Consider the following 18,244-nt stretch of genomic DNA (forward strand, 5'->3'; position numbering starts at 1 on the left):
TCTTAGCCGGATGGAATACAATGCCATTATCTGGTTATTTATTTATTTTTACATTTATACCCTACCCTCACGTTGATGCGTTCCACGTGAGGGTAGGGTATAAGCTAGGTTTTGTTGAAGAGCATGAGCATGGTAGCCCCTACACATCCTAGGGACGTATCACACATCTCAAGGCCTTCACGCATCAACACATGTAAAAAGATGTAAAATAAATAAATAACCAGATAATGGCATTGTATTCCATCCGGCTAAGACTCGGAGGGGGTTCTGGTGAAGCTGATTCCGCTAACTCTGGGGGACACACAAGGAACATTTAAATAGGGGGTCTCTGCCACCGGAACCATACCAGATGGCCTTGGGTGGAGAGAGTGGATGCCGCTCTTGTAGCTACTGCCTTACTCAGTGGATTTACTTAGGACATAGTTTATTCTTTCCTAGCTTTTATAGCACTCACACCGCCAGTTGACTGCTTACAAGCACTATAGAGCACATACAGCCCAAAGGCATCGTGGCACTGTTACATGTGGCAGACTTAGTTACATAAGGTTACATACATGTCATGGAGACAGGTTACAGATAGTCAGATAGAGGGTACATGAACACATTGAGAATTTGTTGCACAGTCATTCAGAAATGAGTTATATTTAGGGCACGTTGATGCGTTCCAAGTGAGGGTAGGGTATAAGATAGGTTTTGTTGAAGAGCATGAGCATGGTAGCCCCTACACATCCTAGGGACGTATCACACATCTCAAGACCTTCACCCATCAACACAATGGCTGACTTAATGTAATGCCACCACCACCAAGAATTGCTCCCATGAAAGTTCTGCCAGCCAATAGGGAAAGCTCTTGTCCCTTCTTTTGATTAAATGCCGTTCTGCTCAAAATACAGAAAACTATACATTCATCCCACCGATCGATGTATCTCACCCATAGGCTTTCATTTCCCTGCATGTTGCGACTTAAGTCTGTATATTTCTGTCCGCCTGACTTTTCCCACTCTTCCCCTTTCCCACTGTCCCCAGCCCCATTGGCTTTTCTGCGCACAGACCATGGTCTGCCTGCCACCGCAGGGGGCGGTCACACGTGCCTCTACACAGACAAGTCCACTAAGACTAATGACAGAACTGTGGGTCTGCCTTACTCAGTGGATTTACTTAGGACATAGTTTATTCTTTCCTAGCTTTTATAGCACTCACACCGCCAGTTGACTGCTTCCAGGCACTAACAGATGGCAGGGTGAGCTGCAGACATAGATTATCATGTAAAACAATAGGCAGAGCAGAAGAGGTCACAGCTCTCCTAATTTCATGATGTTCAGCTCGATCCAGATGGGCTTTGGTGGAGAGATCTAGAACCCTGGTAATAAATGCATTTTTCCCCAAACTCTTGTATCTGTGCCAGCTAGTAGTCCAGAAATAATGGTGCCGGGCGCACCATACCAGTATATCCTTTACGGACCGCCACACGACAACTCTACGGGCGTGGGCCATCGCACCAACAGGTCTGACCTGCCGGGAGTAACGGAACACACCTGCAGACTTTTCAGGGAAGCACCGGCACCGTTAGGAACGGTGCCGGTGCTTCTGTGTCCCCATGGGACTCTGTAGGAATGAGCACTTACACTTTCTGTCGCCTGATATTCACGGCCGCCAGGACTTGTTGGCACCGGAATCTGAGGCGGTGGAAACAGTGTTACGAGTTCGGCAACAACCCACCGATAGCACTGGCAGGTTGCCGCCGGACTTGTAACGTGGCCCATCGTCTACCAGTCTGGTAGATGCAGAGGATGTGTGCCAGCAGTGACTTCCACATGTTGAAGAGTGTTGGTGATAAGGAAGATCATGGAGAAACACATGTGATCTGTTTAGGCTCGGACAGGCAGGCTGTTATTTTTGGCTGGTGAATGTATTCATCTAGGAGGGATGGAAAGCAATTAAGGACGGTCCCTTTAATCATAAGGCACATCCACGGAATATCTGAATGTTCACACAGCTTTGCAGTGTCGAATGCGGGGCAAGGTCAAGCACTGTCAGGCTGCATGTTCGCCCTGAGCCCCGCTCCTCGACGAACACTTCCCTGATATCCATGTGGGTCATTGGTGCTTCCAGACGTTTTATGGCCTTCGAGATAAGACAGCAATTGCAGACCTGCTTGACAAGTATACTCTTCCTCTAGCCAATGAAGTTTTCAATGTTCCTTTTTTTCTTTGTTTTGAGAATGATCTGTGCTGTTGCATTCTTTTACTAATCATTTCACCCTGCAACATCTGATGGAGCGGTCTGTGGGACTTCGAAAGCTAATGCTTTGTTCCACCCATGCCTAGTATTTTCAGTTAGTCCAATATAAGGTATCACACCCTTAATCTTGTTTGGTTTTAAAACTGGACTGGCACAGCACTGCATTTTTCTTTGCAAAGTGAAATGAAAAAAGATAGGGCAAAGTCATTCTTATTTTATTATTCGTTCCCATTTAACGTGTGACCAGCTGCGTCCCAGCTCTTTTACACTTTAGAGATAGGTCAGATGTACTCTATGGAGTATTAATGACTTCAATGATACTCCCTTTATTAAGATGCAAAGGATCCAAAAGAAGACCCACGCGCGCCTGCAATGTGACGGGTTCCGCAGGCGTTCTGTGAAATCTCATAGTTGCCCACTCGGCTGTACATAGTTGATCAACTTCTGAAGGCTGAACGCTAAATGGCGAGATTACTGGGTTGGTTGGATAATATGCACAGTTTCCCATTTCATATCCGTGCTCACCCCAGTCCATTTCTCCCACACTTCTCTCCATTCCTGCAGTCTTCTTAAGTATCAACTCAAGCTGGTCGAAAACTTTTCCGCACTTCCCTGGAGAAGGCTGGCTCTTCCAGGGATTCGGGCAGATACGGCATCTCAAGCTAGCCGAAACCTCTGCCGCACTTCCCTGGAGAAGGCTGGCTCTTACAGGGATTCGGGCAGATACGGGCTATAAGGAATATCTGACGGTGTCCTCTAACCTCTCCGAATCTCACTTGCTGATTCACCGATGTTTGCCCAGGCCTATAGAGCTGTATATTTTGCATCACTGACATAGTTTTGTTTTTGTATTCCTCAGAGCTTTTACGATCCTGAACACATGGGATTTGTGAAGAAGTGCAAATTGTACATCCTGAACTTTTGGAACCAAGTGGACGTGCTGGCTCTGTCTCTCTTTGCAGTGGGAATAGTCTGCAGGTTAGTAGAATACCTGGGAATGTCTACACTTCATATTCCATTGTCAATGCTGCTACACTCTGCATGCTTCTGCGTTGCACAGATGTTTGTGGAACCAGGCCCTCAAGGTCTTCATAGCCCCATCCGCCAGCCTATTTTATATGTGACTTCTTCAGAGAACACTCATGTTTAATTTGTAGCTTCTGCTCTCTGCCACAGTAGTGTGTGAGATGGCCATTGCAATATGGCAGCAGTGGGTCCGGGGTGTGATACCACCTACGCTCACTCAGCCCACCTGAGAGCACTGGAGGCAACCAACACCCAATTTGTGATGGTGCACGCTTGCAGGAGGTATTATGGAAGACATACTAGTGGGCTTCATATGCAGAATCTAGCACTGGATTGTCATGAGTGATCAACCATTGCCATGTGATGCGGTAAGACATGAGCTCAGAAAAGGAGTCTTCTATGAATTGGGTATTTCTGAGGGTACCACTTGCTCCATCAGGTGATAGACCAATCCTGGACAGAATCTTGTAGTCAATAGGCATGATGATGGACCTTATTAAAGCCCAGTTGAATATGGAAAAGAAAGGGAGGATCAGTCTACTGCAAGGGGTGGAAGTTGGGGTCTAACCAATTCCACAAAATTCTGTTCCAACAGGACTTCTGGTCATGCCATATCACGGAATTCTGCTTGACTGCAGGTCCGGTCTTGTGCATTTCAGGATCACCACATGGACACTTAATTGTGTACTTTGGTCCAGCTGTGTCTAAATGTTCTTTTGTCCTTCTAGAGGTATTCCATTTTTAATAATGTCTTCTACCTGCCCATATAGTGTCTTCAGATTACAGTGTCCAAAAAAGCTACAAATCTCCCATTACTTAACTCATTTTTTGCAAACTGCACAGAGGTTGCTTAAATGAAATGGCCCATTAATTTCACATTGATCAGTGACTTCACGGTAACATTCTGTAATAACCTCTATTGTATCACTCGATATGTGTCCGCGTTCACAATGTATCTATGCACCAATAGAGCCCCAGTGCACAAGTACCTCATACTTCCGCAAGTCATCTTCATACTAAGACTTTTTATTTTATTTAATACTTTATTTTTCAATTGTTTTCTTGCTGCTAAGGATTATGTATGTAACAAAGTCAAACAAATTGAATTTTAACCCATCTCTTTAGTTATACTTTTTGGTTACCACTTTATATATCAAACTGTACAGACAAGAACCTCATGTTTCTAACAAATTACTTCATTGATTTTGTTTCGTCCAGTTTTTTAAAAACACATTTTTGCTGTTTATCTGGTTTCTATCCTGATTGAAACCTTGTACTCTCAAGAAGTGTGATTTTGTACACACCTATTTAAAACATCTCATTCTAAACGTATACCAACAAATTCATTATTATTTTTGTGGAACAGTCAATATTTCTGAAATATCACTTAATATAAATTGGTTTAACTTTTAATGGATATTATTCTTTGTTTGGTTGCTTGCCTTGCAATATAAATAAATGGCGTTGTTGATATATGTTCACAAATAGATATTTCACAATACAAATTCATAAAAAGTAAACTGTAGGTTGATTTATACTCAAATGTTCAATGAAATTCCAAAATAATGTTTTATAAATAAATCAATGAAGAGATTTGTAATAATAAGCTGACAGTAAGAGACAGTACAACTGATGTTATTCCTTCCTAAATTAGTGCCCAAACTTCATTTAAAAAAAAGAAATAAAAAGTAACAACAGTATGTAACTGTTACGCTGCGACTCCGCAACTCGACGCTGGCGAACAGACACCCAGCACAATATGGGGGCGCTCGCAGTTCGTGTGGCAGCCATCCCAAAATGACGGGTGTAAAGACTGGAGGGGGGTATTTGTAGTCCTGCTCTCTATATGGCGGAGTAGAAGCACAGAGCACCCCAGCCAAGGTTCTCTATTTAGTAGCTTGGACGAGCAACCAAGGCTTAAGATCTCAGGAGGTGATGTGAGCTGGTTCCTAAGTACAGTGTAGTCCCCAAGCACCCACAAAGGAATGTCCAGACACTATGTTCGTGAAAACACAATTCTTTATATAAATAAGGCTTTGATTATGTACACATACAATAACACACTTTGTACTCAAGCAATTCTAAAAGGATAATTATATACAGTCTCTCTGTGATTCCACAATTACTTCCTTTTTTCCATTAAAATGCATCAACTGTGGAGACCACTAGGGGGCCCGGACGGCGATGGTAGCCTAAACCTCAGCTCCCATCTCAACAGGGACTAAAGAGAAGATAAAGAGCTTATTCCAACTCTCCATTTGAGAAAAAATAAATAAAATTGGAGTGAAGAACAATAGGAGTGCCCAGTGCCACACCGAAAGCCTGGGTAAGGGGAGAATTACCCGAGAACCAGAAGAGAAGGGAGGCACAAGCCCCTCCCCCACAAAGATCCAAACACTGAGGCCCATCGCCAAAACGCTGGCCAAGACGCATAAGGGCTGCGAGCCACCTAGAAGACTTGCTCCGAATGGAAGCAATCCACTCATGAACGGACAGCAGCCTTCTGACCCGAAGCTAAGTCTGAGCCAGATCGCCCGCGGGGAGTGAGGGGAGACGGGGTGGGCCATGTAGCACGGCGGCCGAGGTGGGAGGGGAGTACAGGAGAGATCTCGCTGCGGGGTCACTGCGCCAACCCTGCCGGTCGGAACCTCCCATCTCCTGTGGGAAAACAAACTGCTGCCAGAGGGTGAGGAGAAGACAAGGGGACTCAGCGGAGAGCGTACGACCCCCAAAGGAAATGCCACTGCATTCGCTGGAGAGATGCGTGGAACAGGGGACGTGGATGAGGTGATGCAAGAAACCTAGCAGCACCTCCCGAGACCGCAAGAGATGTGTATTGAACATGGGGCTGAGGGGCCTTGATGCAGCTGAGTTACGCCAGAGGTCCGGAGACGCGTAGACAGCCCCCCCCGAGGCTAAGAGAGTCTGCCGTGAAGAGACCGCTGCAAGAGGAAACCGAGCCACACGGGGGCCACTGGACAACAGGAATTCAGCCCACGAGTGAACAGCCAAAAACCCGCAGAGAGCCAACCTGCACCTGCTGACAGCAGCAGCGCCAGAGGAGCTGCACCCCAGAAGGTAACCGGGAAATCCGTTTTCCGGACGCCTAGAGGGAGCCGGGAGTGGAGGAGCCCCACGGAGACGCAGCAACAGGTGAGGTGAAGGTGAGAACCGTGCATACTCTGAAGGGCTCATGACACGGTCACCAGAGAGGAAAATCAACAGCGCCTGCAAGCCCCCGGGCGTAACACAGCCCCCGAGTTGGGCAGAATAAAGGAGTGAAGCCCACAGTGAGTTATTATTATTATTTTACAGGCGCTGTTACAGGAATCGTTTTTTTGTTGTTTTTTTTTAGTTGCTTAACTGTTTTTTTGTGTGTCTTAGTTGTGTATTTATAACACGCTTAAATACCCAGAGGTTTCTAAGCGCGGTCCTGGGGATCGAACCTGTGTTGCTTCGTGTCGTCTTGCTTCCACGGCGAGCACTTTGCCGCTGAGCTATCCTCCCGGGACAGTGGTGTGCGGGGAGAGGTGGTGGAGGGGCAAGATAATCGCACTATGGAACAGTAGGCAAGCGGGAAGAAGCAGCGAGCGCCCCTACCTAACCCGAGGGGCTGAAAGTGAAAAGAGCGAGGAGCAACCATAAAAGGGAGCAGACCCTCAGAGGAGCCTGCATTAAGAACAATAGCTACAAGATCAGACAAGGGGCCACACAGGGCTCGTACTCCAACGCCGGACACTCAGGGTGCGACACAGAGTGGTCGGGTCCCACGGACCACCCACCAAGAGTGCGCCACAAGAATTCCTCCGGGTGGAGTCCCAACCTGCCAAAACAATACAGGAAGATCGCAGCCCTGGAAAGCAGGACAGAAATATCAGGGGGCCCCCACACAAGAACAGCTCGAGACATTTGAAAGGGGATAAGAAGCAGACCAGTACTATCGGCCGGAGGAAGCCTTGATCTACTGCAAAAGTATAGAAGAGAGGGGACTTCAGAAACAAATTACATCAAAATGAGTAAAGGCACCACGAAAGATGATATTGCAGGGATCATGGCGGAAATTCGTGCTCTAAGATCCAGTATACAAACATCTATGTCGGAAATAAGAGGGAAAGTGGAGCGTATCGAGATCGAGGGGAAAGTGGAGAACCTGGAACATAATCAGATTATCACAGACCTAGTGGAAATGAAGCTAAATGCAAGGATGACAGACATAGAACTGAGAGAGGAGGAGCTTGCACTCAAACTGGATGATTTGGAGAACAGAGAAAAAAGGTCCAACCTACGGATTCTGGGCCTAGAAGAGAAAGAAGGAGAAATATACCAGATATTCATGGCAGAAGGAGGTAGAAAAGTGAGCATTGAGAGGGCACCTAATGGAGGACGAGCATTCAGAGGAGGCCCACGCTCAATAGTAGGTAAATTCCTCAGCTACAGGGAGAAAGCGGAAATCCTCCTCAAAGCCAAGCAGGTGCAAGACCTTCAGTTTCACAGCTCCAAAAGTAAGTTATTTCAGGACCTGTCAAACTTCACGTTGGGAAGAGGGAGAGCATGTACACTACTCAAGGCATGGCTGACAGAGAAAGCCATACGCTACAGGTGGGGGTATCCCTTCGACCTTACCTTTGAGTACAAGGGAGAAGATTGCAGAGTGGTCACACCAGAGGAAGCTAAACAAGGGCTGTGCTGACGGACAGAACAGGACAAAGATAGAACTCCGTCAGGGCCCACAGAGCCTCACACATCAGAGGCTCAGAAGAAAGAGGGGCCTCCCCAATGGCACAAAAAAACCATTGGGGACAGAAAGTATGCCACGCTAAACCTGGAATCCCCTACAAAGCCAACTTGAGAAGTAACCCGATCCCTGGGTAACACTAGTTTCAGCACTGCACACACATTACATGGATCAGGATTAATGAAGGGTGTTCCCCAAGAGGAACAAGTTATAAGCCTAGTGGCCCTCAATGCCAAGAGGGCATCTCAACCCCAAGGACCTAGGACATACATAATGGTTGCGGTTCAGTTTGTGGGTTCAGTTTGGTTCATAGTTCAAACAGGGATGGGGGGCACCTACAGACGGACAGAGGCGCACAAAAGACTCAGGGGACAGGACATCACTCGACACAAAGGGACTCACGGGGAAGGAATATACAGAAAAGGTGGGACCCAACTTAAAGATGGCTACCTTAAATAAAACGGTGGCAGGGAAAGCATACCTGAGGGTGGGCTCGTTCAATGTCAAGGGGCTAAACTCCCCCACCAAAAGATAGCTAGTGGCAAGGGAGTTTGAGAGAGCTGACCTGGACATACTATTTATCCAAGAAACCAGACTCAAAGCGCGGGAAGAGAAGTTGCTGAAGAGAAGAGGAGTGGGTCAGATGTACTGGGCCTCAACAGACAATAAGAGAGGGGAAGTTGGCCTGATACTTCATAAAAGAATCAGACTTGAAAACCCAGTGGTGCAACAGCTAATGGAAGGTAGGCTCCTGGTGGTATGGGGTGAATGGGAAAACACACCTATCACCTTAGCAGGGGTATATACTTCAAACCAAGGGCAAGGGAAATTCAATGAAAAGGCCCTCTCCACGATAATAGAAAATACCAGAGGCCTCCCGGTATTAGGGGGTGGGACTTCAATACATGGGCAGATCCTCAGAGAGACAAGCAAACGAAAAGGGTACTAACCAGAGATCTTCCTAGAGAGGAACATAGTGAATTCCAGAATAATCTTATTGAGATGGACCTGGTGGATGTCTGGAGGGCAGCTAACCCGACCAGAAGGGGATACACGTTTAGATCTGCTGTCCATGAGACATTCACCAGAATTGACTACCTGCTGGTTGATAGAGGAACCGCCCCCGGAATTAGGCACAGTGATATAAGTCCCATTGGCTAGTCGGACCATGACATGGTCACAGCGACGCTGGAGGTGAAAGGTCTAAGTTTCCCGTATCCCAAATGGCGATGCAATTAATTCCTATGGAAGGATAAAGTATACTCCAGAGAACTAGATAAGGCGATACAAGAATACTTCCAGATTAATGACAATGGGGATGTGGGGATCAATACACTATGGGAAGCAGGAAAAGCAGTTTTGAGGGGTCACCTAATGAGTCAAGGAGCCATGTGGAAAAGGGAGAGGAGGTTGCAGGAGGCAAAGTTAGGAAAAGAAATCTCAAAGCTGGAGGAAAAGTTTCACGTCCTAGGCTCATACAGGGGTGAACATCTAGAGACACTCAAACAAAAGAGGGAGGAACTGAAAACTTTGCGAAAGGGGGATGTGTTGAGGAAACTAACCCTGTTAAAGCAGAAATTTTACAAAAAGGGCAACAGGTCCGATAGAATGCTAGCTAATAGACTAAGAGCCCAAAGGGCAGAGAGATGGGTGGGAAGGATTAAAACAGAGGAGGGTGGCTGGACACAATCCCCAAAGGATATAGCTAACCAATTTGCCAAATACTACACAGAGCTATACACGACAGAGGGTGTCAATGCCGAAAGAGAGATGGGTGACTATATTAAGAGGGTGGGGTTAACCCACCTAACCAGTCCAGAGCAATCCTTCCTGGATGCCCTTATAGCCCCTGAGGATGTGAAAGCAGCAATACGACACCTCCCCCAGGGAGGAGCCCTGGGAGAAGATGGGTATACCATGGGCTTTTATAAACACTTTGTCGGGACCTTATCCCCACATCTCGCCAAGCTCTTCAATCACATTTGGGACTCCAGCCAAGCCCTCCCTTCCTTCTCAATGGCACACATAGTGGTAATTCCCAAGGCATAAAAAGATCCCACGTCCTGCAAATCCTACTGTCTGATCTCTCTTTTGAATATGGACGCCAAGATTTATGCGAGAGTCCTAGCCACACGTAAGGAAGACCTAATGCCCTGCCAGATCCATCCGGTTCAGGTGGGCTTTATAAAAGGGAGGCAGGGAGCGGACGCTATGCAAAAAACTCTGGACATCAATGAATACTCCAAAGGAACAGAAGGGGATCATGCGCTTTTCAGTGTGGACTCGGAGAAGGTTTTTGACTGAGTGGAGTGGGGTTTTCTCTGGGCAGTCCTGAGAAAAATGGGCTTCGGAGAGAGGTTTATAAAGGGGATAGAGGCAGTCTACAAGATCCTGAAGGGCAGAGTGGCAGTGAATGGGAGACTCTCCGAAAAATTTGACATGACCAGGGGAACCAGACAAGGGTGTCCCCTGTTGCTAGACCCCAGAATAAAAGGAATAGCGGTTGGTGACAAAGAATACAAACTGGCCATGTTTGCCGATGATATCATGCTCTACCTGACAGACCCCAACATAACCATACCGATAGTGTTACGGAAGGTGAAAGAATATGGCAGGTGGGCAGGACTGAAAGTCAATGCGAAAAAGTCCTCACTCTTCCCATGCAAGGCTACAACTGACCCATGAGGGAGAGACGAGACCACAGGAGGAATACCCACCACACACCGGAACTTAAAGTACTTAGGGATCAGAATCACGAAGAAAGGGAAGACCTCTACGAGGCAAATCTACCTCTGTTACTCCTGGAACTAGAGAAAGACCTGGCAAGATGGGGAAAATTAACTATGTCGTGGCTAGTCTGCCTAAATGCCATAAAGATTTTAGTGTTGCCCAAAATTCTTTATTACTATCAAATGCTCCCAATTGCTATTCCTCAAGCACACTTTGCTGAGCTGAAAGCCATGTTTATGAAATTCCTGTGGCAGGGGATGAGACAACGCATTACCTATGGCACCCTAATTCAACCGAAAGAGGAGGGTGGAACATGCCAGACCCCTACACGTATTACCGGGTGCCTCAATTCCACACCCTGGTGCTGCATCTGAGAGGAGAATCGCAGAAGCAATCGGTGACCATTGAAAACCACTTATTTAGGCCAGTGACGCTAGGAGAGTGGCTGTGGGTGCTGAAAAAATCGTTCCACAACTGTGTCATCAACCACTTCGCACTGGGATCACTCCTGAAACTGTGGTGGAGTAAAAGAGAAATGAAAGACCTCAAAACATGGCCTTCCTTTATGAGTTGTGTCTGGGCTCCTCCCGTCAGAGACGAAATCCAAGAACCCAGTCGTTCTCAACAATGGTACGAGGCGGACCTGGAAAGAGTGGGGCAAATCATAAAGCCTAACGGGTGCATACCGATTCAAGAGTTGGAAGCAGGCTTGCAAATAGGGTCACTGGGGACTTTTATGTTCCCGCAGCTAAAGGGAGTGCTCATGATGCCAAAATGGAAAGGGAAGCTCCAAAAGGACCTTACCTTCTTTGAGAAAATACTAAGCGAGGCCAGCTCAACAAAAGGCCTTACCTCCCAACTATACAAATTCCTGATAGGGAAACTAGGAAACTGACTCGAAAGCCTTAAAAAAAGATGGGAGAAGGACCTAGGCCCTCTGATGTCAGGCCAGCTATGGTCGCAAATGTGCAGGTCGGCACAAAAAACCTCCATATCGGCACAATACAAACTGCATGGAATTAAATTATTACACAGATGGCAGTACAACCCCATAAGGCTCTCCAAAATGTTCAAACAAGCCAGTCCGCAATGCTGGAGAGGATGCAGCGCCCCAGCTAACTACTGGCACATGTGATGGTCATGCCCCAAATCCCAAACATATTGGAAAGAGGTGTTGACTTGGATCAAGAAAATTGAAGGGCTATCTCGGGACAGTGACCCTAGACTAATGCTTTTTGGACTTGAAGAACAAGAAGGCTGTTGGAAAAGAGTCTTACACATGACACACTTTCTTCTACCAGTGGCCAGGGTCTGTATCACCATAAACTGGAAAAACCAGTCCCTCCCAACGATATCAACCTGGGTGCGAAAAGCCAGAGAGCTCTATCAAACGGAAAACATCACAGGTGTCATCCATGACATTTCCCAGAGTAGAGAGATGGAATGGGTGTCCTTTCTTGAGTCCTATAAATGACCTGAAGTGAAGCAAATCGTAGACTGTCCCACATAGTCGAACAAAAATAGCCTGAAGACCTTCTTCCTCGATCCGTCATGTCCCAAGAGGGAGGAGGGTTGGGTTACAGTTTAATTTACAAGTTTACATGTGATAACTCTTTGTAGAAACACTACTGTGAATGTGTTGATGTTGTATTTCGAGTTCACATAACATGAAAACACTTAATAAAAAACATTTGGAAAAGAATGCATCAACTGTAGACAGTTTTAAATGACATACAAATCAATTAATAGTGTGAACCAACAATAGACTTGAGGAGGAAAACAAGTTGGTTAAACAATTGGCAGAAGACTGGTCTCATTACCTAGACACAGTTCTGTGTGAGGATCCCCCACCTGGGAAACCTGTAAATAAAGATATACTGACAACCCCAGTCCATATATTGCTTAGCAGAGTCTTACTTCCTTCTATAAATGTTCTAATACCCCAATGTAGCTGGTTTAGCAGAGTTTGACGTCGGGTCGTCGACGGATCCTTCTTGAGTGAACTCCCTTTAAGGCAGGAGCCACGGATCATCGAGATCCCTTGAAGAAAAGGTGAACGATGGCGTCTAGGCAGCAGCTTCGTTCCTGACGGTGCTCATCAATGATCTGTCGTGTACGTCCTGTGAAGATGAGGGTTGCGGTGCATCTCGACGACAATAGTTTGTTGCCGCAAAGAGTCAATGAAGAACTTTTGCCCAGCAAGGGTGTCGGGTCTTCGTCGTCGTCTGGCGTTGGTGATCAGGACTCGACCACGGCTGGCTTCCGTATCTTCGTCAGTGTCTTTTTTGGAGACTTCAGGTGACGGGAAACCATTGGTTTTGTAGGCTGTTTGTGCATGAGACTGAAGGATGTGCGTTGTCTGTCCTAACACAGGAACAAGGTGGAAGAAATAGGCCGTGCGGTTATTTTTCTTCCGCGCTGGACCCTGTAGCGCGTGCACTACCACGATGTTTGCGAGCTGTTGCAGCGGCTGCTGCGTCAGTGAAACAAACAGAAGGGATGGTATTGGGGCACACTTTAATTCTAATGGTGCCACATGCCATAGATGTTCTACTCAATAGAACGCAGACGCAACATCTCACTTCTACTAGATTGACTAGATATGAAATTGTATTGTTCGCCCACACATCCAAATCATGAGGTGTAGCGCTTTGAATCCAGCAGAATTAATGCCAATGCCCGGGGAAAACATTGATGAGACTGAATCACCTCCCCATGATTGCTTAATGGTTACTGAGGAAGAAACAAAAGGGAGAATTGATCTACACGTTACGCCACTAAAAGAACCAGATGGCGAACTGTTTTGTGATGGTTCTTGCTTTAAATTACCTGACGGCACTTCAACCGCCGCATACGCTATCACCACGTTAAAAAGCATTGTGGAGAGTAAAAGAATCCCATACAACTCTGCCCAAGCAGCAGAGATAGTTGCCTTAACAAGGGCTTGTGAAATTTCAGAGAACTTGAGCATAAATATCTACACTGATAGCCAGTACGCCTTTGGCGTGGTTCATAACTTCGGCCGACTGTGGGCCGAGAGAGGTTTCCTAACATCACATGGGGCTAGAATTCAACATGGCCCTTTGATTGTACGATTACTGTCTGCACTTACGTGTCCAAAGCACCTGGCGATAGAGAAATGCGAGGTGCATAAAAAGGTGACATGCAAAGTGGGAGAAGGAAACGCATTTGCAGACAGAATTGCGAAACAAACTGCCACTGATTTGAATAAAATATGTTAACAGTACAATCGAAGGAAGTACCCTGTATGATAGAAAATGGAATTGTAACTGTTAGAGAGATGCAGGCGGAAGGTACCACCGACGAAATACAGGGATGGGCCAAGGGCTTTGCAGAACTAGACTTGGAGGGTTGTTGGGTGGACAAGAAGAGCAGGAATTGGATGTTGCCGAATGCTTATGTAAATGCGATGGTAACAATGGCTCACAGTCCCACCCACATCTGTGCGAAGAAAATAGTCCAACATTTAGCCACAATCTGGGAAAATCCTCTCATAAAAAAGAATGCCGAAAGGCTAGTACAAAACTGCATAATGTGCCTACAGCACAATGTGGGGAAGGGAACAGTGACTCCAACAGGAAGTTTCAGACCTCCCCCTATGCCAATCGAAGTGATCCACTTTGACCTCATAGAAATGGAGAGATGCCAAAACCTGAAGTATGTTCTGGTGATCATATGTGCATTCAGCAAATGGGTGGAAGCGTATCCATTGAAAGACTGCACAGCCATGGGCACGGCGAAAGTAATGCTAAAAGAGTATTTCTCTCGCTTCGGTCTGCCCCGTGTCATATGGTCGGACAATGGTTCGCATTTTGTAGGTACAGTAATATTGCAGATTTGTGCAGGTCTCCAAATCGATAAGCGATTCCATTGCTCCAGGCATCCCATGAGTGCCGGACTTATTGAACGTCATAACGGCATCCTGAAATCCAAAATAAGTAAGATTTGTGCAGACAGCAAGCTAAGTTGGGTAGATGCATTGCCAATAGCGTTACTGTGTATGCGAACATCAGTGCAAGCCATAACTGGGCTCTCACCATAAGAAATCATAATGGGAAGACCGGCGAATGTGTGGTGTGCACCCCAGCCGAAAAGAATGAGAGAGGTAGAATACCCTGTACTCAGCATTTATTGTAATCTGTTAGTAAAAAAAAAACGCGTTTGATTCATCAGCAGGTGCAGGAGGCATTACCGGTGAGGTACACTGGCCCAGGACATGCATTGGAGCCAGGAACCTGGGTGCTGATTAGAAATTATGAGCGGAAAACATTGCTTGCACCCAGGTGGCATGGGCCCTACCAAATCCTTTTGACCACGCAGACAGCGATACGCGTGGATGGGCGGAAAGCGTGGATCCACGCCACGCACGCCAAGAAAGTCCCGCAGCCATTTGACACTTCGACTGATCGGGACAAAGACCAGAAAGAGACAGCAGCGGCTCCAGAAACGAAGAATGCAATTGCCAGTTCCTTGCCACAAAAACTGCCTGATCCTGAAACAAAGCCTGATGAGATTGCCATAAGAGAGGAAGGGCAAAGGGCGCCCCAACGTTGTCCAGCAGATTCTGCATCACTGCTGGCCGATATCAAGCGTATACCTCTGTGGCGCCCACCATCTTCTGTTGCGCCGCAGCCTGCATCGTCGCCTGGGAACTCATCATCATCTGCCATTGTGCCCCAGGCTGACTCCACGCTTGAGACCGGAAGTGCACCCGCACTATTTGTCGACCACACGATACCGGGAGCAAATCGGTATAACCTGCGGAGCAGAAAAAAGGAGTGATCACATCTTCAGCTTTTTGTGATTTTTATGTTTCCTATTCTCGGAAGAAGTAGGAATCGAAGGCCTAGAGGAGAATGGCGTGAGAGTTGTGCAAGCTAGACAGCTCAACAAACGCAACTCCTCGGTGCTAAATCCATGTGTCCGGAACCCGAGCGAACAAGCGGGGCGCACATGGTACAAAAGCAACTGCTCTGAAACTCTAGAGCAGTGTGCAAATGCACGGGAATCTTACCAAACAGATAAGCAATCCAGGCTGAAACGAGAACTGGCATGGAAGAACTGTAGACATTTATCGAGCTCTTTGACATGCCAACAAGCGCATCGGCAGGAGATATTCACGACGAACACGGCCAGAGCAGAACGACGAGGGAAGATGCCGGTGCCAGCCAACATCTACTTCTGCACCAATGCTGATAGCGAGTTAAATGCAGTAGATAGAAAGGTGAAAAAGGGACATGGTCGAAAGAATTGTATGTTGGGTTTAACGATAATAATGTGTATAATGAGTATATTAGCCCCAATATTGACCATATCAGTATTATGGTACCTAGAAGAAATGCACCCCCTTAAAGTACTGTTGCCTATTGTTAACATTTCCACGACGGAAAGCCCAGTCCATGTGATTTCCTACACCTTGTCCCCAATGGAAGAGAGACATAGGGAAGGATATGGGAATAACACATTACTATTGATAATGACAATGACACACTCAATACTAAGAAAGAACAACTGTTGGGTCTGTGCCCACCTGCCACAGCAAGGTGGTAAGGGAATAGGATGGTATGTACAGCCCCTGTCATTGACTTCTGCATGTTATGCTTCTCTGAGTGCCTTATATTATGGGAAATGGAACGAAAGTGAAACTGGTCAATTAGACAAAACAAACATGAATGAATTCGAGGAAGTGATTATGAAACCGGTGGGTTGCTCCATATTCCATAAAAGACAATTAATTACACCAGCAATAATGCCACAGGATAGATTGTCTGTACCTTATAAATCTTCTGTGATCATGTTCCACATGAACCCAGAAGGGAATAAGGATGCAGAACCCCCTTCATATACAGTGAATTATAACCCTCATTCTGTCCCATTCTGTTTAAAGAAAAAGGGTTCTTTCCGGGTAGGAACATTTACCAGATGCAGGAACATAGCATTCCTTGATAGAGAAGTGGAACCAATATATGTGGGAGATCCTGTGTACTTTATATGTGGAGAAAAAGCATATCCTTGGTTACCTAGGAACTGGGGAGGCACGTGTTATTTAGGCTTTCTGTTTCCTGGGGTGTTTCTTTTAAAAACATCAGACATAACCAAATTGACCAGGTCACGACAACATCGTCGGAATATTGAAGACGGGTTGATTGTAGGGGACATAGCTAAATCATACCATTTTGGGGCAAGGCGATAAACTCCTATAACATAAGACGACTGTCTAGAATATTGGAAGAAACAATAAATGGAACCACCGACATATTATATAATATGACTCTTGAGGAAAAAGGAATTAGATTGATGTCACTGCAAAACAGAATGGCCCTTGATATAATCTTAGTTGATCGCGGCAGTGTTTGCAAAATCGTGGGATCAGTGTGTTGCGTATTTGTAAGTGACTCCTCCCCCACGATTTTCAAAGCGATAAGAAAATTGCATGTATTAAGCTCTGACCTTCACCCTCCTGAGAGTGGTTGGGAGTTAAATATAAGCTCCTGGTTCTGGGAACTGTTACGGTCCTGGGGATGGAAGCTATTTACAATCTTAGTAGCAATTTTAGGAATATTCATGACGTGTTGTTGTTGCATATATTGTCTCCCCATAGTATGCACAGAAATTAGTGAGGAATGTGTTCAAATGGTAGAACGAAAACCCATTACTAGAGGAAATACCCACAATGATAATGAACCCAAAACAATTCAAGAATTCATGGCAATTAATATCGATGATGAAAAAGAGGAATCTGAGAGTGTATATGAGTCAGAGTTCGAATCAGATTCCGAGTCTGATCTAAACACTTAGTCAGAGGAAGATGCAATGTATGGATGAGGCGTTTGGCATATGGCCAAGAGGAGGGTTTGTCAGTCTAGAAAAGTAGACACCCCTCGAACAGAAGGCAATGCAGGATAATTGGTTGGCATAGACCAACCGCCTCATTTAAAGTATAAAGAATATATGCCCATTACTTATTACATAGCTATTAGTTCAACTTGAGTGCAGCCATTTTAAGGTGACCAGAATCGCCATTTTGTTTTCTCTACGTTTCTCTTTAACATCGCCACTTTGCCTCATGTAAAACTGCTTTGTTGTAGATATTATTCTGCTTCAATGGTCCAAGGTTATTAAAGACATGTTGAAACATTGCGCGAGGAGCCAGACAGAAAAGCCCGTTTTCCTCCTTCTCATATCCTTAGAAGCAGGGAGCAAGGTATTCTTATCAGTACACAGATGCCAGTGAGTCTCCTTAAAAGAATACCAATGCACGAAACTAATATTAAAGGGTTTGAATTATGTTCTTTACGGCCCCCCTTCTGAGCGCTATGAGCCCCCGGAGAGCAAGCTGACCTCTAGAGCGTGAATCGAAACCAGGAGATAGTAAGGCCTGGCATGTGCCAGTTCCCCTACGCACAGCTTGTCCATGAAAACAGAAGCGCTGTGTTCTCACAAATAAAGAATAGTGTCTCTAAATTCAAGATTGCAAACTGTTACTAAATA

General features: G+C 46.0%; 1 protein-coding gene across 3 annotated transcripts in view; it reads left to right on the top strand.

Moving 5' to 3' along the window:
- The window catches only part of LOC138528635 (transient receptor potential cation channel subfamily M member 2-like), a 613,775-nt gene that overhangs the window by 438,928 nt on the left and 156,603 nt on the right, over positions 1–18,244 (top strand). For all 3 annotated transcript variants that reach the window (XR_011284191.1, XM_069640449.1, XM_069640451.1), the window contains exon 16: positions 3,101–3,219. Coding sequence is in view for 2 of the 3 variants with exons in the window: in XM_069640449.1 (XP_069496550.1) it covers positions 3,101–3,219 (119 nt within the window). In the remaining variant the exon portion in view is untranslated. The remainder of the gene's footprint in view (positions 1–3,100; positions 3,220–18,244) is intronic.

Source organism: Ambystoma mexicanum, chromosome 7q (genome assembly GCF_040938575.1).
Source record: "Ambystoma mexicanum isolate Mex_15411 chromosome 7q, UKY_AmexF1_1, whole genome shotgun sequence".
Lineage (NCBI taxonomy): Eukaryota > Metazoa > Chordata > Amphibia > Caudata > Ambystomatidae > Ambystoma > Ambystoma mexicanum.